This window comes from Pygocentrus nattereri, chromosome 12 (genome assembly GCF_015220715.1).
Source record: "Pygocentrus nattereri isolate fPygNat1 chromosome 12, fPygNat1.pri, whole genome shotgun sequence".
Lineage (NCBI taxonomy): Eukaryota > Metazoa > Chordata > Actinopteri > Characiformes > Serrasalmidae > Pygocentrus > Pygocentrus nattereri.
This window is the reverse complement of record NC_051222.1, coordinates 11,561,505-11,588,093: the sequence shown is the minus strand read 5'-3', so window position 1 is coordinate 11,588,093 and position 26,589 is coordinate 11,561,505. Positions and strand designations below refer to the sequence as shown.

The following is a 26,589-nucleotide window of genomic DNA, read 5'->3' as shown; positions in this document are numbered from 1 at the left end:
AACTGTAAATATGTCCAGTATACCACTGAAAACATTTACGATATGCTGTAACATATTTTTTCCCAAGAGACAGATGGAAAGATTGATTTGTTACTAGTTTCTAAAACCAAAAACACAAGAGGAGATAATATACTTTTATAGTATACTTGTATCTTAATTTGTGCTTTGACAGCCACATTACCAAACTTGAAAAGAGCATTTCCAGAAGCTGAATTTTTAAACCAAACCTTTTGGTGCCATTGAAGCTTGCATCAGTGCCACTATGGTGGGTTAGCAGTCAGCCTGTGCTAGATTTGCAAGCAAACATGGCACCCCCTGAATACCTAGGGGTATTTTGTATACTGGTCTGAGACACAGGAGTTTTGTTGGGGTGACAGCTCAGAGTGACTTACAAAAAGTGCTTTATTGATCTTTGCTTGTTACAAATAGCTTAGAGAGAAAGTCAGTCCTGAGCTCAGATACTGCTAGAAACAAAAGTCCATGTTGATACCCAGAGAAAAAGGAATTAAACAAAGCGCAGTGCAATTCATTCACTCAGTGCTCATTTAAGTGCTGTATAAAGAGATGAGTCTTCAGTCTGTGTTTGAAGACCACTAGAGGCAGCCAGTGGGAGTTCTTTCCACCACCTTGGGGCCAGGACAGAGAACAGTCTTGATGATTGTCTTCCACGCGTCTTGAAGAATAGCGGGTCAAGCCAAGCCGTACTCAAAGCTTGAAGGGCTCGTGGTATAGTCTGAGTTTTGACCATTGCCATCAGGTAGGGAGGGGCTGGTCCATTTTTGGCTTTGTAGGCAAGCATCAGGAAGCCAGTGAAGGGACCACAGCAGTGGAGTGATGTGACTGAATTAGGAAGATTGAAGACGAGCTGTGCTACATTTTGGATGAGTTGCAAAGGCTTGATGGCCTGCACACAAAGACCAGCCAGGAACAAGTTACAGTAGACAAGCCTTGAGATGACAAGAGACTGAACTAGCACCTGGGTGGCCTCTGTAGTGAGAAAGGACCAGATCTTCTGGATGTTGTGCAGGAGAAATCTGCATGACTGAAATAGGTTAGCAATATGAGCCAAGAATGATAACTGGCCAACCAGAATCACAGTAAGACTTCCTGCCTCTTCAGATTGAAAAATCAGAGAGTTCTCGATTGAGATGGCAAAGATCATGATGAGGACCTGTAGCTGCAGGGATGAATAGCAGCTCAGTCTTGCTAGGATTTAGCCTCAGGTGGCCCAGATGCGACTGGGAACCTGGGTGTCAGTAGATATGAAAGAAAGCATTAGTTGAGTGTCATCAGCATAGCAGTAACAAGAAAAGCCATGAGAGGATATTACTTCACCAAGAGAACTAGTGTAAAGAGAAAAGAGAAGAGGACCCAGCACCGAGCCTTGTGGGACACCAGTGGAGAGCCTGCATGGAGAGGATGTGGAACCTCTCCATGTTACCTGATAAGAGTGACCCTCCAGATAGGAGCTTCCACTTCCACGCAGAGCCAATGATTCCATGGTTGGTGATGATGGCTTTACTGTTTTCTTCTTCAAATTATTGGCAAATACAGTAAAGCATTTACATCCTACATTTTTCAGTTTTCAGTAATGTGAAGGTAATAGTAGACTAGATTTTGAGGAAGCAAACTCAAGAAAACCGTTGTGTTCCAGGACTGAGATTAAAGAAACGTTGGCCTGTTTAGTGTAGTACAGCAAATTGCAATCAAGCATTGCACAGTGGGACTGGGTATACCAGTGCACACAATGTGGGGCCCAGTTTATGTTCTATGTCAGCATTTCCCAAACCAGACCTGGTATCCAGTATTTTGCCTGCTCAGATGCACAAATTGCAAATTGTACATTTTTCAGATTTTTCCAAACGTATTCTATCAGCAAAGACATATTTGGTGTCTGAAGTTTGCTTCTTTAGTTATGCTCTGGAGCTATGAGTCTAATGTCGTGAACAAATTATATGGCATAAAAAATCTATGGCATCTGAAAGTTTATGACATATATATATATATATATATATATATATATATATATATATATATATATATATATATATATATATATAGCTGATCAGTAAAAGACCATTTGGCATCTGAAGTTTGTTCCATAAATAAAAAATTAATAAAATAAAATAAATGAATTATGAAAAGAAAGGTCTTTAGGTTTTTTTTTAAAGAGTCAAAAATAAGAAAAGGTACAGACTTTTTAAGACACTCAACAAAGTCACTCCATAATCGTGGGCCTAATACACTAAAAGCAGACAAACTACAAGTCAGAGGATCCAGTTCTAAGTGTAACTGTAGAATTCATTCCAGGCAGCTGGAGATTCTGTAAATCTACTGAAGCCCGTGTATATAATGTATTTCAATCCAAAAGTACAGTTGCAAAATAAAAAGGGTAGACAGTGCAGAAAAAAATGGAGTGAAATACAAAAATTTACAGGTCTTGGAGTGCAATTCTGAGCATAATATAATCCCTGTATACTCTTATGTTGAATAATGTAATTATGTAATGAATGTATGGAGAATGTTAAAAAAATTCGGTGGAGTTCCCCTTTAACCGCACATTATTGAGCTACAGCAGCAGGGAAAGCACTAAAATGTGGAGGCTAGTCTGCCTCCATGACAAGAGTGGGGAAACACTACTTTACCCACAGAATCAACGCTAAACTCACTGTCAGGGTGGCTGGCAGCCCCTCACAGACGGCCTTGTAGGGGATGTCCAGGGCCTGCGTGCTCGCCTCCGCGAACTCGAAGTGCGCATGTGCGGAGTCTGACGAAGTAGGAAGCAGCGCGCGATGGTCACGGTGGCAACCGCTGTCAGCAGCTGACGGCTAAACATAACAAGGAATGAGATGATCGTGGATCCGTGCTGTGAAAAATGGCGAAGTACCTGCTGATGTGCCTTTGGGTGCTGTCCGCGGTCGCTGGCTGTTTGGCGGACGGTGAGAACATGTTTAGATGCACTACGGACGAGGCAGCTTAGCGAGCCTAGCCAGGTTAGCGTTTCACAGCGTCTAATCAGCTTGTTCGCTTTTTTAGCGATCTAATCAGATTACAGTTGATCTTAGTTAACTTTCATCGTGATTTACGATCTTTTTTCCACTCTGTAGGCGTGCCAACCTCAGCTAAACTACAGTAAACACATCGCGGCGTGCTAACATTGGTGACATTGTCATCATACCTTTCTGACATGGTGAACGTTAACTTCATTTACAAGTTTAGTACACTAACGTTAGCTAACCAACTAGCTTTGGCTTGTTTAGCTATATATAAGTAATTGTAACGGTAAATCATCAGTAGCTTTATTTTTAGTGAATTAGTTTTGTCGAGGAGTTGAGAGAGTAGCTTATTTGGAGCGCACCTATTGATGTTGTTGACATAAACCAATTAGCCATAACATTATGACCACCTCATTGTTTCTACGCTCCTTGTCCATTTTATCAGCTCCACTTACTATATAGGTGCACTTTGTGGTTCTACAGTTACAGACTATAGTCCATCTGTTTCTCTGCATACTTTGTTAACCCCTCTTTACTTAGTTTCTGAATGGTCAGATCTCCCACAGGACCCCTACAGAGCAGGTAGTATTTAGGTGGTGGATCATTGTCAGCAGTGACACTGACATAGAGGTGGTGTGTTAATGTGTGATGTGCTGGCATGAGTGGATCAGGCACAGCATGTAAAGCAGATGTTAAGTCTGAGACGATAGCTCATCTGCTGCTGCACAGTTTGTGTTTCGTCATTCTCTAGTCCTCCATCAGAGGTCACAGGACGCTGCCCTCAGGTCTCTGTGGTGGTCATGACCAATGAAGGACAGGGTGAAAGGGTTAATAAGGTATGCTGAGAAACAGATGGACTACAGTGTGTAATTGTAGAACTTTAAAGTAAGTGGAGCTGATAAAATGGACAGTGAGTGTAGCTACATGGAGATGCTTTTAATGTTATGGCTGATCAGTGCATGCCATCTTAATGCCCTCCGCAGATGTGACGTATGTGAACGAGTTCTACTCAAAGACGCCACAGAAGTTGGCCAAATACAGCTGGTTTGGGAATGTGCGCCTCTACTACTTCAGAGTCCCGGAGGATGCAGTGCTGGTGCGGTGGCTGCTCACTGCAGTGCGAGGGTCAGGATTTCACTGCGGTGACCAGAACATTGCTGTGTGAGTGACCTCTTTCAACAGTTCACATTATGTTGATTCACGGGAGGCCAGTGTATAATGATTCTAGTGAGAATCACACAGGAGCATCCCAGCTCTCCAGCTTTATACTAGTTTCCTTACGTAGCAGTCTGATTGTCTTAAAATTCACTGAATGGACATTCTTCACACCAGTGGTCCCTAAAACCTTTCTTGCCCATGCACCAGCCCCTGTTATGATGATCAGTTTGTCATTAGTGCATAACTGGTAGCTGCTTTCGTTTTGTTACACCTGTGTAAATTCTTATTCTTTGTGAATAGTAAGTCAAGACAAAGGCTCGGTTTGGCGGGTATTACTTGTGATCTCTGTGTCTCTCGTCAGTGTTCTAAGTTAGATTTAGAGGACCGTGGACAGATTAATATTCATGCTGAGACTTAGCAGTGATTTTGAGCTCTTGCAAACCTCTGATGAACTTCTTTGCAGCCTTAAAGGGCCATTATCTTTTTTTTCTTGATGTAAAATTTGTCCCCTGATGTCCACTTTATAACATTTGTGTAGTTTTATGTACCAGAAACAGTCATAATTCATTTTTACATGATAATTTTTCAAATGATCTTCAACCCTTTAGAATGAAAGAGGCTGTTTTTGTTACTCTTCTAAAGATCTATGATATATATATACATGCCTTCTCCTTCTGATTGGCTGCTCTGTATCATGCCTTATTCAAAAAAACAGTCTAGGCTGAAATGCTCCATATAACTTAATTGTGAATGGGTGGGGCTAAACTACTCTAGGCTGAATAGGTGGATGTATGTCTGATATGGATTTTTATAACTCTACAAGGGCGGTGAATTCAAAATGGGTTGTTTTGGCATGGACATTATCGAATGGAGAGTGAACAATGTTATATCAACTTCAAACTGTCTCTCAGTTCTCTATTTTAATCCAACAGGCACTTTCGGGCTGGTGCACCACCGGTTATCAACCCCATCCTTACAGCTTTTCCCAACTCCACCGCAGTCTCCCTCGCATACAACCTGACGGTGAATGTGCGTAGTGGACAAGCCATCAATGTCACACTGTTTAACATGACGAATCCTGTACCTGGAGATTGGTTCCTGGCTGCCCACCTGCCTAAAGATGATGGCAAGATCGAACAACAGGTATGAAAAGATTTTTGTGTATCGTCACTTAAGCTTTTGTGTTATTCACAGCAATTCCAGATCCGTCAAGTTACAAAGATGTTACCTCTTAGAATTTACAACAATATTTTAAGACATTTAGAATTCAGAAGTGCGCAATTCACTCATTGAGATGTGAACAAAGTCACATTGAGAGGTTCCTTTCATTTGGTCTGATGGGAAGTGATGCATTGTTGGCTCTGTATTTCTTTACAAATGTGGTGAAAAAAACCAACAATCACAATATTTCTGTTTACATGTTGGCAAGATGGTGGAAAAATATTGTTACGTGCCTCATACACGGAACTGGTGCACCAACAATGTTGCTCTTATGTTTTTTTTTTTTAATATATATCGCATACTGCCGTCTTCCTCAAAGATCTAAATGCAGATACCAGTTTAGTCAGTTTACAGAAACACTAGCCTGTTGAGCAATCTTTGTGACTGAAGCTTCTGCCATTCATGTCCCAAGAGCAAACCCTCTTTAAAAGGCATTTAAACATTCTTGTCTTGCAATTATCTTCCAAGATGGAGGTCAGATAGGCCTGCTCAGCGTTTTTGGATGTGCCACAGAGCATGGTAGAATGTTAATTAACCATAATTGTATAATTTTGTTATGTTTCTCCAGTCATGTCTTGTCATTAAAGGTTTTCCTTTCTGTGTGTGTTTGTTCCAGGGGCTGCCGTCCTGTTCGTATTTGTTCCAGCCTCAGATGTTCGTGAGAAGAGCAGCTGACATGCCGGTCCTGCAGGCCTACATTCCACTCACTCAGACAGTGACTGCACCTTTAAAACAGGCTCAGCTCAAGTACGCTCTGCATGTGTTGTTTGAATCCATGTGCATTTGACACATTAGACTAGGACTGTCACGGCTCAATAAAAAAGAAAAGTTTACCTTCTCGATGAATCAACAACAACAGTTTGGTCATTTGCATGCAAACTGTCCAACTGATCTGTCGCACAGTAGGAATGAACCAGTAATAGATTATTGATAGTGACAATCCTTTATGACATATATGCAAATCCTCGATTGTCTTAGAAACTTTGGGTGAGCGGCTGACCACAAACTTTTGGACATACAGTTGTATGCAGAATTTACTGGGCTACAGGTCTGAAGTTACTTTGAAAATATTAATACTCTATATTCTGTTATTGTTCATTAAATATTAAGCACGTTACATTGGCCTATAATAACAGTCGATTTTAAAGTAGATACTAACTGAATGGCTTGAAAACCATTATCTGTCTATGTCTAACAGGTGTGAATGATCTTCTGTTGTAGGGTCTTTGTTCCTGAGTTCACCTCCAGGTTGAATGTGTTTATCCACACATGTTCTGTGAAGGGTGGGCCGGCGAGTGATTGTGGGTTGACCATCACTTTAGGCTCTACCTCTTTGGGGCAGAGCTCTGCAATTACAGTGAACTGCTCAGCGGAGGAGCCATGCGCTCTTTCTGTTGCCAATCCGCCATGGAATACCTGGGTGCGAGTTACCGTGGAGATCAGTCAGCCCAACGTCACGGCAACCTTCATCATATCTGCCAATTATACAGGTCTGACCACATAACAAGATTCAGAGCTAAAATTACTTCTATGAGGCTTTAGAGACAAAAGACCATTTGGAGATAAAGAGAATACCGCTCAAAATTTCGGAATCACTGTTTTTATCGCTATGAAGCTTGTTTTGTTGCAGAAACTCTATATGACCAAAAGTATACAGACACTAGTCCAAATTATTGTGTTCAGCTGTATTAGCTACATCTATTGCTCATAGGTGTATAAAACCAAGTGCATAGCCATGCAATCTCCATAGACAAACACTGGCAGTAGAATGGGGCATACCGAAGAGCTCAGTGACTTTAAATGTAGTATTGCTATAGATACCACCTTCAGTCAGCGAACTGGGGGAGACTCTTTTCTGTTGCAGCATGACTGAGCCCCTGTGCACTAAGCCAGCTCCATAAAGACATGGTTTGACAAGTTTGATGTGGAGGAACTCCAGTGGCCTGAACAGAGCCCTGACCACAACCCCACTGAACACCTTTGGGATGAACTGAAATGTCAGTTGCAAGCCAGGCCTTCTCGTCCAACATTAGTGCTTTTGACTGAACACTGCAAAGTGTTGCGGAAAGCCTTCCCAGAAGAGTGGAGGCTGTTATAGTTGCAAATGGAGGCCAGCTTCATTTTAACACATATGGTTTTGTAATAGGATGTCTAACAATCTCCACAGACTTTTGGCCACACAGCGTACATGACTTTATACGTTCCAGATATTTTATTGGAAGCTGTATCTAATATACCTTCTGATGTCTAGTTAATAGCATGTCAGTAAACACTTCTTAGTTCTTAGCCTTTCAGGAATTTACTTTTTTAAAATGATAAATAAAATATTTGCATTGTTGCCAAGTTATCTGCCTTGCTAGCAGATCCCTACTTCCGAAATATGATGAATTGTGGTTATTCATTTTATTATTATTACGACTAACTTAATCTGCAGTGTTATACTTTTTTCAGTCGTTTCAGAATCTGCTACATCTTGTTTATCATTCTAAACACTAATTGTTTCTGTTATTCTAAGCTTCTGACATTCTCAAAATGAGAAATTGGTTGCTTCAATTAGATTTTTGACTTCTCTAGATGCCGTTTTTTGCAGTAACAATAATTATTATGACAAGTGATTTCAAACCTTTTAACTGTATGTGTACCGCTCTTTCACTCAAATGTCATTCTCTTTTCTATGTGTCTCTTACATGCACACACAGTGGGCTGTAAACCTTCAAGTGTCCCTTCGGATTTTAACGCCTCCCTTCCTCTGGAGCTCTTCTCTCTGAGATCTTCCTCCAGCAACACGTCCAGCAATGCCTCCACTGCTGCTGCGCTGCGTGCTAACATCTCAGACGGCGCCTGCGTCCAAAATCCGTCCGTGTTCAGAGAGGAGCAGGATGTCCTTTCCATACGCTTTGCTGTCTCTAATGGCAACTTGACTGTGGCGTCTGAGGTGCCGACTATGCTTGCCCTAGACCTGGATTCTGCTGTGGACAGCGGGGGGGCACTAATAGTGCAGCTGGATCTTAACGTGGTAAGCATGTCAGCATTATCGATAAAGATTCATTAAAGGGTTCATATACTGGAAAACCTTTTTTCATTACCTTTTTTTTAAATGTTAGTTTGCAAGAAATTATGAAGTGAGAAAAATGTGCCCTTTAAATGTGCTGAAAGTGATTTGTGTTAAGGATTTTAGAGTAGTGTATTAGGAAGGTAGCCATGGATTAAAAATTTTGCAATGCTACAGCATAAAAAAAATTTAATTGTAGGTGATTCTTTACAAAAAAACTGTAGGTGATTCTATAATGATTGAGAAAGCTGTATAACATGGAGATTAAAGTTATAATAGTATTAATATCTAAAATGCCTCATATTTCAAAGCAATGATCCTGTCTTGAGGCAGGTGACTAACTATATACAGAAAATAACTATAAATGCTAAATAACAGTATGTTTCTTACCATTTTTCATTTAATAACTTCTCGTTTCCAAAAATGCAGTTTGTTTTTTAGTTTATAATCATTACGTTGTAATGGACCCACCACCGATGGCAGGGGCAGTAGTAGGGGTTCGGTGCGTTGTGGATCGGGCAGTGTCCGAAGGCGTGGGCCTTGGCATTCTGATCCTCGGTTGCTGAAATTGGCTTTTGGAACTTGGAATGTTACCTCACTGGCGGGGAAGGAGCCTGAGTTGGTGCGCGAGGTTGAGAGATACCGGCTAGATATAGTCGGGCTCACCTCAACACACAGCTTGGGCTCTGGGTCCAATCTCTTTGAGAGGGGCTGGACTTTATTCTTTTCTGGAGTTGCCCATGGTGAGAGGCGGCGGGCAGGTGTGGGCTTTCTCATAGCCCCTTGACTCGGTGCCTGTATGTTGGGGTTTTCTCCAGTGGACGAGAGGGTAGCTTCCCTACGCCTTTGGGTTGGGGAACGGGTCCTGACTGTTGTCTGTGCTTATGCACCGAACAGCAGTTCAGAGTACCCAGCCTTCTTAGAGTCCTTGGGAAGGGTGCTTGAAAGTGCTCCTCCTGGAGACTCTGTTGTCCTACTGGGGGATTTCAACGCTCACATGGGCAATGACAGTAAGACCTGGAGGGGTGTGATTGGGAGGAATGGCTTCTCTGATCTGAACCCGAGTGGTGTTCAGTTTTTGGACTTCTGTGCAAACCACAGTTTGTCCATCACGAACACCATGTTTGAATACAAGGATGTCCATAAGTGCACATGGTGCCAGGACACCCTAGGCCGCAGTTCAATGATCGACTTTGTAGTCGTGTCATCGGACATGCGGCCATGTGTTTTGGACACTCGGGTAAAGAGAGGAGCTGAGCTGTCAACTGATCACCACCTGGTGGTGAGTTGGATCAGGTGGTGGGGGAAGATGCCGGTCAGACCAGGCAAACCTAAACGTATAGTGAGGGTTTGCTGGGAACGTCTGGCAGAAGAACCTGTCAGATTGATCTTCAACTCACACCTCCATCAAAACTTTGACCAGATATCGGAGGAAGTGAGGGATATTGACTTAGAATGGGCCATGTTCCGCTCCTCCATTGTTGAAGCGGCTGACTGTAGCTGTGGCCGCAAGGTAGTTGGTGCCTGTCGGGGCGGTAATCCTCAAACCCGGTGGTGGACACCCCAGGTGAGAGATGCCGTCCAGCTGAAGAAGGACTCCTACCGGACATGGTAGGCCTGTGGGACACCAGAGGCAGCTGGCAGGTATCCACAGGCCAAGCGATCTGCGGCTTCAGTCGTCACCAAGGCAGAAACCCGGGTGTGGGAGGAGTTTGTTGAGAAAGTAACTGTGGTGAAAGTAACTTTAAATTGGCTCCGAAAAGATTCTGTCAAACCGTCAGACGACTCAGAAGGGGGAAGTAGTGTGCCACTAGCACTAGTATACAGTGGAGATGGTGTGCTGCTGACTTTGACTGAAGATGTCATTGGGCGGTGGAAGGAATACTTTGAGGACCTTCTCAATCCCACCGACACGTTCTCCAGTGAAGAGGCAGAGTATGGGGACATGGGAATAGGCTTGTCCATTACTGAGGCCGAAGTCGCTAAGGTAGTTAAAGGGTACTGGAGAAGAGCGTCCGGCTTATAGTCGAACCTCGGATTCAGGAGGAGCAGTGTGGGTTCCGCCCTGGTCGTGGAACACTGGACCAACTCTTCACCCTCTCCAGGATTCTGGAGGGTGCATGGGAGTTTGCCCAACCAGTCCAGATGTGCTTTGTGGATTTGGAGAAGGCATTCGACTGTGTTCCCTGGGGTATCCTGTGGGAGGTGCTTCGGGAGTACAGGGTACATGGCTCTTTGCTACGAGTCATCCAGGCCCTGTACAAACAAAGCAGGAGTTTGGTTCGCATGGCCGGCAGTAAGTCAGACTCATTCCCAGTGAGAGTTGGACTCCGTGAGGGCTGCCCTTTGTCACCGATTCTATTCATACTTTTTATGGATAGAATTTCTAGGCGCAGTCAGGGGATGGAGGGTGTCCGGTTTGGTGACCTCAAGGTCACATCGCTGCTGTTTGCGGATGATGTGGTCCTATTGGGGACATCAGGCCGTGAACTTCAGCTTTCGCTGCATCGGTTTGCAGCCGAGTGTGAAGCGGCCGGGATGAGAATCAGTACCTCCAAATCCGAGACCATGGTTCTCAGGTGGAAAAGGGTGGAGAGCTCCATCTGGGTCGGGGATAAGCTCTTGCCTCAAGTGGAGGAGGTTAAGTATCTCTTGGTCTTGTTCACTAGTGATGGTACAAGGGAGCGGGAGATTGACAGGCGGATTGGTGCTGGGTCAGCAGTGATGCGGCCTCTTTACCGGTCTGTTGTGGTAAAGAAAGAGCTGAGCCATAAGGCAAGGCTCTCGATTTACCGGTCGATCTATGTTCCCACCCTCACCTATGGTCATGACCCTTGGGTAATGACCGAAAGAATGAGATCGCGAATACAAGTGGCTGAAATGAGTTTCCTCTATAGGGTGTCTGGACTCTCCCTTAGAGATGGGGTGAGAAGTTTGGTCATCCGGGAGGGACTTGGAGTAGAGCTGCTGCTTCTCCACGTCGAGAGGAGTCAGCTGAGGTGGTTCGAGCATCTGGTTAGGATGCCTCCTGGACGCCTCCCTCAGGAGGTGTCACAGGCAAGTCCACTTGGGAGGAGACCCCAGGGAAGACCCAGGACACGTTCGCGGGATTATATTGCCCAGCTGGCCTGGGAGTACCTCGGAATCCCCCCCGGAGAGCTAGTGGAAGTGGCTGGGGAAGGGGAGGTCTGGGCCTCATTGCTTAGGATGCTGCCCCCGCGACCTGAACCCCGGAAAAGCGGAAGATGATGGATGGATGGATGGATGGATGGATGGATGGATGGATGGATGGATGGATGGATGGATGGATGGACGGATGGATGGATGGATGGATGTTGTATAAGGTATCTGGTTCTAATCTGTGGTTCACTACTAGTGGACTGCATTTGCTCTACTGAGGAAGAACCACAGATCTGTTTACAGTGAAGGTTAAGAGGCTCAGATCATGGCAAAGTATGAAAAATTCAGCAGTAGATATCTGTAGCCTGGACTTGTATTGGTAATGTACTTTGCTTGGACTGAACTGATGCACTTGCTTTAAAGGGGATTTACAGATTTTCCAAAATGTCTGCATATTTAAATGGTTAGCAGAGTCATTCAGAGTGTTTTGATGTGAAAAGCCCCATTGTACAGAAATGTATTGATTTAGAATTGTTCACAGTGGTGGTGATAGGAACCAGAAGCACTCAATGTTTCTAAAAGCTCCTTCACACAAAGTAATTCATAAACTCTTTACAGATATGTTGCCTGAGGCCTGATCTTACAATAGTTTTGAGTTGTACTTTTTAAATATGTTCTAGACAAAGAGATGCAGAGTCATACAAAATAATATATACAAAATACAAAATAGTTTTCCAGCTTTACCAGCATTTTACCCCAAAGTTCTTTCATAAAATGTTTTGTCATGTATAGGTTTACAGGAGGTATTGGATAGTGTATTATTTTTTTATATTTGCATGCATCGCACAACAAGACATTTCAGTCAGTTTTTCTACAATAAACCATTTCACATCAGCTCTGAAGGACTTTGTTAGCGCCCTCAGGCCTCACATAGTGCAGCATTTTTGCATATGTAGGAGTGTGCATTTTTAACAATAAACACTTTGTATTGCAGAGCTCTCTGATTGGTGCGTTTGGCAGTATCAGAGCATGTCTTACACCTTCTGCTCCTGTGCTTCAGCTCAACACCAGCCATTCATGTGATGCAGGTGTGTTATCAAATTCAAAAACTAAACCACATGGTAAAGTTTGCACGCCCCTGGTCAGTATTTTTTTAAATGTTGCAAACTGGAGTTAAAACCATAAACTCTGATATGTCACATGTTATGGACATTAACAGATGATTTTAGGAGTACTTTAAAATTAGTAAACAGATAGAAATTGTGCACTAAAATTAGCAGAAAAATGCCCTATTTAAGTGTGTTCCCTGTAGAGAATGTGTTAACTTGTTTTGCATTAGAAACATCAACAAAACATGTATTTTGACCAGGGGTGCCCAAACCTGTGCAACAACTGTTTAAACAAAGTAACACATGCTTATATTATTATTATTATATTATTCTTCTATGCAGCATTTATGAAGGGCTACTCTCTCAGAGTGAGCAGCAATGAGACAAAGGCTCTGTTGAGGATTCCCTTTCCTGAAGCAGCACTTTGGTACCTCAGTCTGCAAACCATCTGCAATAGCAGGTAAGCATAAACGCGTTTCAAATACTTATTTCAGCCCAATTTACAATGGGTATGTTTATATGCACTTAATAATCCGATAACTGCTGAAAATCAGGTTTTGTTAAATGCACTTGAGTATTCGTGTAATTCGGATAATAGTGAAACTCTGGGTCTACATGAGTCAGACAGTAATCAGATTTCTGCTTTAGAACAAAAGAACCAATAAACTCACAGAAGAAGATGTGACGTAGACGTAATGTGAAACTCACTTTATGAACATACATAATATAGAAAATGAAGAATATTTAAGTCCTTAATTTCATAAAGCCTTTAGTGGGTTTCAGCATCATTCCAGAAGTGTTTTGCTGAGTCTCATGGCAATGCTTCTTGATTATTTCCAGTACCGCCGTATGTTTTTGCACATGCGCAGACTGAGAAAACCGAAAGGAATTAGAGTAAGAGTTCACATGCTCTGAGAAATCTGATTACTGAGGTAAAATCCAGCTGTTTTTATCAGATTTCTTCATGGAATTTCTAGACCTCACACCGATCTAAGAAATTGGACTATGCTATTTACATGACCATTTGAGTAATCAGATAACTGCAGAAATCTGATTGTGATCAGATTTTTAAGCGCATGTAAAAGCACACTCAATGTGTTATGAAGGAGTGTAAATTTTGTTGAATTAATTAGTTCATTGATGTAAAAGCAAGTGACTACATCAACAATAGATACATAGTGATAAAAAAGATGAGAAAAAAGATCAGATAAACTAAATATGGTCCCCACAAAAGGGGAATTCCATTGAATAAATAAATAAATCATACAGTCATTTAGAATGGTTTGTTGTGAAATGTACCTTAGAGGAACTCACACAATGGGATTTTTCACAGTAGTTATGATTGATATCTCTAAAAGTTACTTCACAGAAAACTGTTCACAAGAAATTATATGAATATGCTGCCTGATGCCTAAAGCATTGTTTCGCGATAGTTTTGAGAAAACATTTTGGCCTAAAATATTTTTTAAAACCTTTTAATGGCAGAGAAGTACATGCAGGGTGCTGTTACGCAAAAAAAGCACTTAAATATATATATTTTTTTCTTTCTATTTTACTGTTATCAGCATAACATTGTGTGACAGTTGGAGCAAGCCTCGCATCTCCAAAATGATAACTTTGCAGGAGAAGGAAAAGATGGTAATAACTTGTAATGGAAGTTAATATAACATGATTTTGTTTCAAGTTATTTTGAATCATATTTGTATTATAGACCTGGTGACCCCTGGTTCGTATCACCACTACTGTAAAGGAATCTGAGTTTCACATCTTCCCACTCCGAATGCTTTTGTTTATCTCTGCGATTCATTTCTGCAGTATTCTCCTTTAAGGACATCAAACATTTTTGTTTGCAAACATTTTGCAAGTTCAGTTTCTGTTTTGCTAAGTTTCCTCCATACTTTCATCATCCATTCAAATACCACAACCTCCAACTGGTTTGGCAGAGTTCTTGATATGTCTGTGGTTTATCACCATTATTCTGAAAACTGTTTTCATCAGTCTTTCTCTTATAGTGTTTTTTTTTTTGTTTGTTTGTTTGTTTGCTATTTTTGCTGTTCTCCTCCAGTATAAATGTAGCAAACTCTCAAGTAAGGTTGTTTTCATTTCAGATGCATAAAAAATGTATTTTTCTTTTGGGGAACCATCTCCTTAACTTACACTGCTGTTGCAATTTAGTCAAACAGATTACGTAAAAAAAGCTCTGCTTAAACTGCAAACAGATCTGTCCAAAGTAAAAATGTTAGCTAAATGTATATTACAAGCTCAAATTTTCAAATGTGTGGGCTAGAGTCTTGTAGTGTTAGATATCAAGTGCTTTATATAGGAGCATTTAGGACTGCAGTTCTCTATGGCCGAAGTTCTCAACTCCAGTACAAATTGCAAATATATGATTGTATGTATGGTTTTCTGATAAATTATAAAAACTTTTGTTATTTCCAAAGGAGTACCTTAATTCTTGTTCCAAAAACCACCCATAAAAAGTGTTTAAGAGTAATGGTCACCAGCCCTCGTAAACAATCATTCTGTTGACCGTAGCTCCAGCCCTAGTCAACACAGCCTGATCAATCTATCTATTGCTTTCAAAAGTGCTTGATTAGCTGAAAGAGATGGTAGATTTGAGTTGGAGCTGAAACCTGCAGGAAGAGGACCTCAAAGAGTTCCCTCTTCACCTTCCATTTGAATCTGTTTCAGAAACACCAACTGCACTAAACATGTTTCTTATATCAAAACAGGCGCCCTTGTGGAGCCTAGAGTTGAAGCAGTTATATGACAGACCTATTTCAGAGGCAGTGTGGATTATTTGGATAAGGATCATTTGTACACATTTGAGATTATGAAACTTTTTGTGCCTATTTATTATACTAGCCTATAGAAAATATTGCACTGATCATGTTTCCTATCATCTGATCATTCAAAGTGCTCTCACACATGTGATGTGTTTCTTTTCTTAGGCCTCTTTTCTGTTTTAGCTTCAGTAGCCATGTGGAAAGTGGTGTGGTTTGTTTAGTTGTTGCGTAAAAAGCAACACAGCACTATTGTTTTAGTACATGACAAAAACATAGATTAGCATTAAGCATGAATAACCGGTTTCCCTGGTAAGGATTAAGCCTAATCTATATATAGACTGTGTTGCAGAACTGATGATGATTTGCTATTGGAAATTCTTTAGTCTAGATTTGGGCTTAAACAGGGAAAACTGGCCCATGTTTATTGGGGTAGCTTTTTGTTTTCTTCTTAATATTAATTCAAGGATCAAAAATGTGATATTATACTATTTACTATATGCTTTTATGTTCTTCTAGAACCTTGAAATTGTGCAGGATCATAAAGCCTTAATCCACCACAGTCAGTACAAACTCTGTTGCCAAATGTTAATAGACACCTTAGCAACCACTTGGGAGTGCTTAGCATCGCTTTAGCAACCACCTGGGACTGCATAGCAGTGACCTAGCAGCATCTTAGCAATCACCTGGGACAGCATAGCATAGGCTTATCAATACTTTACCAAGCACTTAGCATAGTGTAGTGACGGACTAGCAAAACTTTAGCAACCATCTGGGATAGCATAGCATCGGGTTAGCAACACCATACCAAGTGTTTAGCATAACGTAGCAATGGACTACCAACACTGTAGAAACCACCTGGGAAGCCAGAACCACGGCCTACCATCACCTTAGCATCACTTAGCAACCACCAAGCAACCTCTTAACAACAAAGTGGAATACCATAGCAACCATGTAGCAAACAGTTTTCTGCAACTGCTGTAATTTAACTTAAACTTTCCTTTTCTAGTTTTGAATGCAATACTGCAATAATATAAAACATTTAGGAAGGTGTTGTGATATTAAATGTTTATATTGCGACATGCCTGGTAATAACATTGAGTAAGTTGATGAAGAGAGGGTGCTTTGATTCTACATTGTGCAGAACATTTTTGGTGTATCAAATATTTGCTGTAGTGACAGGTCTGTCGGCCTGGCTGGGCTGTGTGTAGGTCATTTTGGAGAACGCAGTGCAACACATCTGTTTTTGTCTTTTTTCAGCACTGCCTGCCGTAACACCTCCGCCATGGTGAGTGTGTCCATGAGTGTGAGCGCGTGTGTTGATGACTGTGGACCATACGGCGAGTGCAGGCTGCTGCGCACACACAGCTACCTCTACGCCGCATGTGTATGCAAAGCAGGTAAAACACATGAACGCATTGAGTTGTCCATAAAGGCAGGTTAAGTAGGCTGTTGAAACAGGGGATTGGATCTTGTGGCATGGACCTGATGACTTGCAATAAGAGACTTATCCATACTTTAAACTACAAATTGCACATAGCATCTCAAAATAGCATCCAAATAGATGCCACAATGGCATTTTCTTATTGCCTGTTCCCAGGTTTCTTTACATAGTTGCTTCTTTTTGCAAAACATAATAAATTAACTAAGAAATATTTGGGGTTTAAAGTTTGCTTCTTTAGTTTTGCACTGAAGATAATGTAACAGTTCATGAAACATATATACTACATACTGTTTAGGGATGTGCACTGGTACTCAAGTACTTGTTTAATTGCTCAAAGTGGCAATATTTGCAAACTGCACTCACTGTTTAGATATTTATTATGTTTCATCACAGGAAGACGGGGGAAAATATGAAGCCCAGTAATGGTGGTTTTACACTTACACTTACACTGAAACAGATGTGCATGAATGTGAGCATGCTGCCAATAATGTTTTTTTGTTTGAACATGACCAAGAAAGAAGAAAAACACCTGTTGAAGATGACATGTCTCTATCTGTGTCACGTGGTACTGATAAGCACAGTTAGGCCTCAAGGCTCAGTTATGCTGTAACAGGAAGGGAACTTCCCCAAACTGCTGCCACCGTCTAAAATATTCATGTATGCTGTAGCATTAACAATGTCCTTCAATGGAACTAAGGGGCCCAAACCCTGAAAAACAGCTCTAGCTATATTATCCCTCTATCACCAAACTTTACTGTTGGCACTTTGTGTCAATAGATCAGTCCAGAGAACATTTAACTTGACATGGTTTGAGGCAAGTGTGTGGTCATTTAGTTGTGCGTTTGGCACAATGCTAAAGTGGTGGCCATAGTAGCTTCATAGCTCTAGCACAAACCTAAAGAAAACACCAAACCGATTGACTTTTGCCCGAACCATTGCTTTTCTGCTGGTTATTGCTTGTTTTCTGTTGTTAACTGTGAGGCTGATTTTGTTTGTTGGTTGACAGGTTGGTTGGGGTGGAGCTGCTCAGATGGATCAGCTGCCCTGTCATTCTCTCGGCAGCTGAGTGCAGCCCTGCTCCTCACACTCAGTAACCTGCTCTTCATCCCACCTACCTGTGTGGCACTGTACCGCGGCTACCATGTCGAGGCTGCCGTCTACTTCTTCACCATGTTCTTCTCCACGGTTTGTACTTCTAAGAGAAGGAAATTATCAAATCAGTAGCTTACGCCAGAGGCCTGTGCAATGTTTTTTTCAATGACCCCCTAGTCTTGTTCCTTTTTATTTGCATGGTGTTTTTTGGCATTCATTGTTTGCTTCCATGATTTTTAACTGATACCAATGGAAATGATGATGCAGGTGCCTCCTGTGACTTTTATTTAGCACTATCAGCTATTAGTTAAGGTTACTACTATGTAAGATTTCTTTTGTTCAAATTCAAAGAAGTTGCATAACTGAATCAAGAGGATAAAGAACATACTAAAATATCAGGTGAGTGTGGTACAAATCGGCCTGTAAAACCTGAAGTAATTTAAAAGTCAGAGGCCATTGAGTCAGATTTCAATATTTTTCGGACCAGGTCATACATCCTTTTGTATGAACATCACAGCCACAGTCTCAAAAAAATAAAATAAAGGAAAAATAATGACTCTGAATGTAAAATGCAAAAGTAACTATACTGATGAAGATATGAAGCCAATAGTTGATCATTCATTTACGTCCTTGGAAGACCAAAACTGAGTTGTCTTCTAATCATCAGATTCATCCACTTGGGTCCAAAGCACAACCAACATGAACATAGCATGCAATTACACATTTCTACCAGAGAGGTCCCAAATCCCCACATTTTACATAGTGTAGCTTTAACTAGGCTAACTTAACCTCAATTTTCTTGCTAAAGCTCAAGCATTGAGGCTCTTAAGGTTATCGTAGGTACAGGGGTGTTACCTTGTTTGGGTTTAGTTTGGGTTTAATGACTAGCTTTTACTTAAAATAGGAATCTACTAGGAAAAATGTAATTAAAGTAAATAGAATTTTTCACCAGATTCTGCAGACATGCTGAGCATATGTAATACATGCCAACCTACCCACATGCACACACTTCAGGGACACTAGTGTATATGATCATATGTTGGCTACCTAGGATGTATGTCTGCATTTCTTTTTTCTGTTTTTATGATCTCTTTAAGGGTAAAAAAAAGAGAGAATATCTTCAAACTTTTCTTATTCTTACCATCCACTAAACAATTCTAATGCTTCCAACTGTGTCTCTTTGTAGTTTTATCATGCATGTGACCAGCCAGGGGTGACGGTGATGTGTATCATGGACTATGACACACTACAGTTTTGTGACTTCCTGGGCTCCGTGGTGGCTGTTTGGGTGACCATTGTGTGCATGGCACGACTGAAGGAGCCATTTAAATATGTAAGTGCAGTGCTGTCTGTTGAACAGGTACAGAGGAGATAATTGGCTAGATGATTGAATCATTGGTTGCTAAGGTCTTAATTCTTCGTTTAACCCAACAAGCTTGGCATCAGGGAGTTATTGCGAGTTGCGATATATCTGTTGGTGATTCATGTGGTTATTGTCAGTCGGCTAAATCCTGGTTTGTGATGCAGACTGTATAACAATCAACACTTTTTGTGTCAGCCTTAATAGGTTAAAGGTTAATTAACAGTTGCAACTTGGGTGATACAGTTTAATTTGTGAATGAAGCATCAATCATGAAAGTGCAAGTATGCTGATATCAGATCAGGACTGCCCAAACCTTTTGTCCAGCGAAGCTGAAGTGCAGTGTTTCTTGCTGAAGATGAAAATGACAAAATATGCAAATAAAGGAGAAATATAAATAAAGGAATAGGTTTTTAAAAATGCATTTTTAAACAATGCACTATATTTTGTAAGCAGAATACAGTTGTGAAAGGTAAATAAGGCTGTAGCGAGTTATATACAGTTAAAAAATTGTGTTCTTTCTCTCTTTGGGTGAGGGGGTGGGATTATGGTCATTTTCTAGCAGGCCAAATCAAACTCCCTCACAGGCCTGCTTTGGCCTGCAGGCTGCACTTTGGGCAGCCCATCATTACATAAATGAGTTGTGGCATGGGTTAAATCACAAGTTGATCATTGTCTATATGTAACATTTTCACCCCTCATAGTGAGCCAATAAAATATGAGTGAGGTACCCAATCTTGCTTGATATTCATTGTTTAGATACTAATAGAATTGTTTAATTTGAAACAGACTCCAAATATTTTATCCTCAGTTTACGTTGAGCTCTTTTGATTTTCAAAAATCAAAATAACACATTTTTTCAATATGCGAAATTGATAACCACCAAGGGTGATTCTGGCTGTTGGCATTGTTATGTTTCATTGGTTCGTGATATACGTGTACACTTCCCTTGTCTCCTGCAGGTGTTTTTCATGACGGGAACTCTGATCATTGCCATGGCGATGCAGCTGGACCGCCGGGGCCTGTGGAACCTACTAGGCCCTGTCCTGTTTGCTTTGGTCATTATGGTAACTGCCTGGGTAAGAGTCAGTCTGTCGTATCATGTAATATATTTTTTGATGGAGAGTTTATATATATATATATATATATATATATATATATATATATATATATATATATATATATATATATATATATATATATATATGTATATATCTCATCAGTTACATTATGAGCACAATGAGCACAAACCAGGAGTTGCTTTTTAACTACATATAATACTGGGCTTCCTCGATGAGAGGTTTGAAAATGGTTATATAAACACACTAACATCCATAAAATCACTATTTTTTGCTATATCTTGCTAGTAAAAGGTTGGACCCCCTTTTGCCTTCAGAACTGCCTTAATTCTTCGTGGCACAATTTCAACAAGGTGTTGGAAACATTCCTCCGAGATTTTTTGGTTGGTTATTTGAGTTCCTGTTGCCTTTCTATCATCTCGAACCAGTCTGCCCATTCTCCTCTGACCTCTCACATTGACAAAGCATTTTCGTCCACACAACTGACCGCTCACTGGGTATTTTCTCTTTTAACTCCAAAGTAATGCGCAGTAATGGAATGGGATGTCCAACAAGCTCTTTTAGGTGTAATGGTCAGGTGTCCATGTACTTTTGCCCATGTACTGTATATACAGAATATATAAAATATATAATTTCATATATTCTAATTCAGCATCTAGTGTACATTTCAATATTATGTTAGTACTGTATTCTATAGAAAGTGTGTAAAAAAAATGTTTTTCGATGATGATGAGGAGCTGTAGATGATTTCCATGTCATATTCTTGCTGTTCCCAAAATGCTTGAAATTGTGCCAGAAACTTGAATGTGTATGAATCATTAATATTTCTGCTGTCTGCAGGTGTATCGTAGTGTTACACGTCATCACTGCTACCCACCAAATTGGAAGCGTTGGGTCTTTTTCCTGCTCCCGGGCATGCTGTCGGCACTAATCGGAGTATGCGTGTACGTCTTTGCACAGACTGACAGCAACTACTACTACACTCACTCGATATGGCACATCATGGTGGCCACGAGTGTTGTATTCCTTTTACCACCACGTGAGAAACATGTGCCGCCTTGGGGTTGGCCACACAAACTCTGTGGCTACAAGATCTGCCGAAACCAGAAAGAAGAGCTTTACACCGTCACCTAAATATACACACACAGGTTTACGAAACGCGCAATACAGCTTTACGGATGTAATTTGTCCAGCTTTATTTGGGGCACATGCTCCTGAAGACAGTTAATGTAGCAGACGCTTGCTATTTTACTGCACGTTAAAGTGCATAATTAATTTTACATGACAGTATCAATTGGAGACAATTACAGGTTTAAAACATTTATTGACATTTTGATTTGATAGACTGTTAGATTAAAATATGTTCATGTAGATTAGGCTTTCTGTTGGAGACATTAATATTAAAAATGCTGATTTTGAGAGATTACATATTGGGAATATTTCCTAATTTTTCTTTAAATAGAGAAAATGGCCACTTATTGGTTTGGCACTTTAAAAACGGTGGTGATTGTGTGTTCATGACAGAGTGTAAGGGTGTGTCTGAGTTCTGTTCCTTATTTTTTTTTCCTTTTGTGTGTGTTTACTGGAAAAGGTTATTGGCACATGACCAAGGTCTTTCTTAAACAAACCTTAATGAAACACTGTTCTCTTCAGCACTTTATTTGTGATTTAAAAGGTGATTTTGTCAGGCAGTGCCAGTGCAGGACTGCATGTGCAGTCATGAAAACGTGCCTGTATGGGGTTTTAATGGCCAAGCAATGGCTAGCTGGTACTGTGTTAATATAATATAACATTTTTGAATGACTAAAATTAACCAGCAATGAAGAATGTCTTATGTACATATGTACTTGTTACACTGCACCTGAACGATTCTCTGAAAATCATTGTTAACTGGGATCCAATTTTACTGATCACTTTTTAGATGTAATGTACACTACTGTGCAAAAGCCGGAGACCACCACCATTTACCTCATTTATTGCATTAACAGCCATTAAAGTATGCATTATTAATTTTTCAGTGCCATAGAAAAAACATAAAAGATTCATATGAGATATTTGCATCTCAGTTTGTATTCAAGGTGTCCACTCTTTATTACAGTATCCTTTTTGTTTTTTAATTTTTAGTTTTCAGAGAAAACTGCAGGGATATTTTGTTTTTACACCTCCAAAGTTCAGTCTTAGGCGTTGGTTGCATTTTGTGCTTCACATGATCAAAGTAATCACAAACACTTGAGGTCTTGCTTAAGGATGACCGGTCTATTCTTCCCGTTTGTGAATGTCCTCTTTTTCCCATAAATATTTCCTCAAAATGAATAAAGGCACTGACTTGGCACTTTATGGCACTTGTACTTAAAGTATTATGTACTTATTGTAAAATAAATGTAAAAGATGGTCTCATTTTTGCCCAGTACTGTACATGGCAGTGGGCAGCTACTCAACCAGCCTGAAATTCCATTAAACCATATTATAATAGACCTTTTAGGTCTGTAAAACTCAGCACCTTTGGCTTCAACTCTTTATGTGCCTGAGTACATAATTATGAGTTTAGATGGTCATTCTGCTGCTTGTGTTGGTCATTTATTGTTGCAGTTTGAGATCTGAAGGGATTTGAATGGGAACTTTACTTTCATAATAAGAAATAACTCGGGAACCACTGGCAACTGCACCCTCCTTTCCACTACTCCTCACCACCCCACCTTCCTGTCGCTATGACAATCTCTTTAAGCTCAAAAAACACTGCAGGATTTATAAACTACAAACTTCTCATGGGGTTGGGAACTTAAGCAATGCAACTTTACATCTGTGTGTATGTAAATGTCAGCATGTGTATTTGTCTTGTCTATGTCAATGTGAGACTTTCCCCCTCATGAAACACTTTTGTTTGTCTTGCCATAATGCCTCTATATTCACTGTTGTTGTCAAAGTACCTGCCTCCTTTCTTACAAAGTATATTTACGGTGTTGAAATATAAAAATGATAGAATTGTAATTAATAGAGCAAATGAACAAATAAACAAGAACGTGATTATTTAAAACACCAACCTGTGTTGTTTGCAGTATTGATGAGTGAGCAGAAATGTCAGAGGCCGCGCTTATATTTCATGACCAGAAGGAAAACCATTAAAAAGCCATCAAGTACAAGTTGTTCATTATTAGGAGATTTTTCTGAAGAGGTTACAAGTGAAAGTTTCCAGAACAATTTAGACCAAGCAGACCACCAGAGCTGTCCCCATCAAGTAAACAGTACTTAAAAGTTTTCATCTTTCAGAGAGGAGAAACTTTTAAGATGATCTTTGGAGGTGTGGAAAGATTTCCCTGCAGGTTTCTTAGAAAAAACAAAGAAAGTGGCTTAAAAGAATCGAAACTGCAATGTTAAAGTTAAAGTGTAGACGCAAACATTGATGAGTAACATAATGACCCATTTTGTCTGGACATTAAATAAATGAATGCTGGTCTCTGACTTCTCTGGTCCTCTACCACTGTTCCGTGCTATAACTCTGGGGTCTTGGAGATTTGAATCATCATTTTATTGCCATCTTTGGTCTCCACCAGCTGAAGAATGATGTCCCCTCCTACAGAAGACAGAATTAGTAGCGAGAAATGAGAGAACGTCAAGAATTGTTCATTATTGTGCTTTATTCAGAAGGAGGCAGGCATAAAGTGAGGCCAGGAAAAGACCATAGAAACTCCATGGAGTCTGGAAAAAGCATCTAATATGTATGAGATATATAAATACTATATTCTGCTTTGGTATAAGATATATAAATACTATACAGCAGCTTATGAAGATACTAAATGGATATTGAGATTCACTCACTGGCCACTTTATTAGGAACCATTGTAGGTTCACAGTGTAGAGTTAAAGATGGCAGCTCGTGTGTTTATGCACAATTTGTGTCGGTCATCTTTTTGCCAGTCTTGGCTGGTGGACCACGCCCTAGAGGTAACATGAGGCCAACAGATGAGGGCAACAGCAACTGACCCATGTTGAACAGGAAAGAATGCAGCTGGCAAACTGTTCAACAGATGTGCTTGAGTTTGGAGTTGAGATAATGAAGTGGTCAGGGAGTGGAAAAACAAAGGTGTTTCTAATAAACTGGACATTGAGTGCACATTGCTTTCACTCAAAGCTATTTTTCAGGCTTTAATCATAACTAATGCTTTATGAATCTTATAAAACACTGGACCTTTATTGTTAACCATTTATCTCGTAGTGTTTATAGACTTTGTAATGCGGCTTTATTATATTCATTATTGCGATTCTTTCTAATTTGCGGTGTGGACCTGGACCAGACAGGTGTAAATGGAGATCCAGCATTAGCAGTAAAGCTACAGCTAGTGCTCAAGCTGCCACGCTGACTGTTCTGCACGCATAGAAAACGTTTTGTAAGAAATAAATCAGCCTTATTTTTCAGTACATGGCTGAGTATTTCAGTTAGTGCTTGTTAGCACTTGTGCTAAACAAAGAAATACAACATATAGTGCAAAGAATTAAAAACAAAAATAAAGGATATGAGAAATACATGATGATAAAAATATATCTAATTATGAACAACTGAAGACACTGAAAAGGGAATAATATTTTGGGAAAGAAGCAGTTTGGTGTGAATGGTTTTATTGCTATAACCTAACTAGACTTGCGTATACAAAATGATACAGTCCTGTTTATTTGACAGAGACATCATAAAGGTGTAGAGCCCAACCGATATATTGGTCAGTGGATAATGTCAGTCGATATTGATGACATGCAGTTTTAACAGCAAGTGCAAAAGTATCATTGACACTGTGCCGCTAATTGACATATTTCTTTGAGGCATTGCAGGATTCAAATGCGCAACCTTCTGACAACAGAGAAAAACTTTACAAAATGTTCTTTAAAACGATATTTACGTGGTCAATGAGCATTTATTTCCTCAGAAAATTCCAATATCACAATAATCACAAATAGCATTAACACCTTAACTAGCCAGAGCTTAGCCTAATCTAAGAATAAACCAGTTCGCACTGAAGTCCCTGTAATACCTGAATATCAAGCCACACACCGTTAAAAAGATGGTTCTTCAAGGGTTCCTTACTGAAGAAAATTGTTCTATATAGAGCCATGTATAGAACCATGAACCCTTAAGAACATGATGAACATGCATGATTAACTGGTCCTTTGCATTGTGGAAGGGTTCTTCAAATTGTGCTGTAGATGGTTCCACATAGAACCTTTTTGGAAATGGTTCTGTATAGCACCAAAAAAGGTTCTTTTGACATCATAACAGCAGAACCCTTTTCAAAAAAGTTCTATGTAGAACATTCTCCATCAACCTAAAGAACCATTTCACAACGCAAAGAACAACAAGATCAAAGATGCAAAGATCAAACAAGCAAAGGGTTCTTTGAGCATTCATGGTTTTAAATAGAACCATCTTCTTTACCAAAGAACCCTTGAAAATCATCTTTTAAATGTAGTATGTAATGAGCCTGATATTTTAAGGGGTCAATATAATAATGGTGATTTTATGTGTTTGTTTAACTTAATCTCTCCGGTATCATAGGTATCATCCAACGCTCAATGCTTCATTATGTCAAATCATTGAACAAATTTATACGATGGCTTGGGGAACCTGTTCTAACCAGCTCACAAGATCAAAATTCTACCATAATTGTGTTTATTTGCATTTATTCTGAAATATATTTTGCCATGATCAATGGGCACCTAAGACTTTTGCACAGTACTGTATATGACGATAACAGAGGCTGAACTGGTGAATCTGAACTCCATCATGATTAAAAATGTTTTTTTTATAAAATATGCATTTGGCCATCAGTGACCAGATTTTTATATCGGTCGGGCCCTAGAGAGGGATAAAGCGCTACAGGGAAGCAGGACAGATTTTGAGAGTTTAAGGTTCATGCTCTATTTGCTATTAACATAGCTAACCCAACCATGACAGTTATAGAAGCACTGTAGCCATGAATTCTGGTCGTTTGTGTGTAACTAAATCTGAGAGGCAGTTCCAGCGTTGGCCTTGGCAGCACTGGGTTTTGCCTTTCCGTTATCCTCTGCTGTTTGTGTGACCAGCGCTGGAGAGGGGCTTGAATGTCGCTGACGGCGCATGAATGGGAACACGCTGCACACAGACATGAACACATGCACGTTGTGAGACAGCGACTTTCTCCTTTGATCA

General features: G+C 40.3%; 2 protein-coding genes across 2 annotated transcripts in view; one reads left to right on the top strand and one right to left on the bottom strand.

The window, feature by feature from the left end:
• The first annotated feature begins 2,771 nt into the window (after positions 1-2,771).
• Positions 2,772-23,454, top strand: pgap6 (post-glycosylphosphatidylinositol attachment to proteins 6). The gene is made up of 13 exons (XM_017717411.2): positions 2,772-2,939; positions 3,980-4,157; positions 5,087-5,297; positions 5,992-6,122; positions 6,597-6,865; positions 8,075-8,391; positions 12,542-12,635; positions 12,999-13,116; positions 16,700-16,839; positions 17,890-18,068; positions 19,162-19,308; positions 20,298-20,414; positions 21,255-23,454. Exons 1-13 carry the CDS (start codon positions 2,876-2,878, stop codon positions 21,546-21,548), a joined length of 2,259 nt encoding a protein of 752 aa, XP_017572900.1. The 5' UTR covers positions 2,772-2,875; the 3' UTR covers positions 21,549-23,454.
• Positions 23,455-23,637: 183 nt separating this feature from the next.
• rgs11 (regulator of G protein signaling 11) overlaps positions 23,638-26,589 on the bottom strand; it is a 30,525-nt gene continuing 27,573 nt past the window's right edge. The window contains exon 17 of the mRNA XM_017717410.2: positions 23,638-26,532. Within this exon, the coding sequence (XP_017572899.1) occupies positions 26,400-26,532 (133 nt within the window). The 3' untranslated portion in view covers positions 23,638-26,399. The remainder of the gene's footprint in view (positions 26,533-26,589) is intronic.

What these genes read in the sequence shown, in the direction of transcription:
- pgap6 (XM_017717411.2), top strand. Translation starts at nt 2,876, where the DNA reads ATGGCGAAGTACCTGCTGATGTGCCTTTGGGTGCTGTCCGCGGTCGCT. An exon ending in CGCTGGCTGTTTGGCGGACG is followed by an intron (nt 2,940 to 3,979) that starts GTGAGAACATGT and finishes TGCCCTCCGCAG; the next exon opens with ATGTGACGTATGTGAACGAG. An exon ending in TCACCATGTTCTTCTCCACG is followed by an intron (nt 18,069 to 19,161) that starts GTTTGTACTTCT and finishes GTCTCTTTGTAG; the next exon opens with TTTTATCATGCATGTGACCA.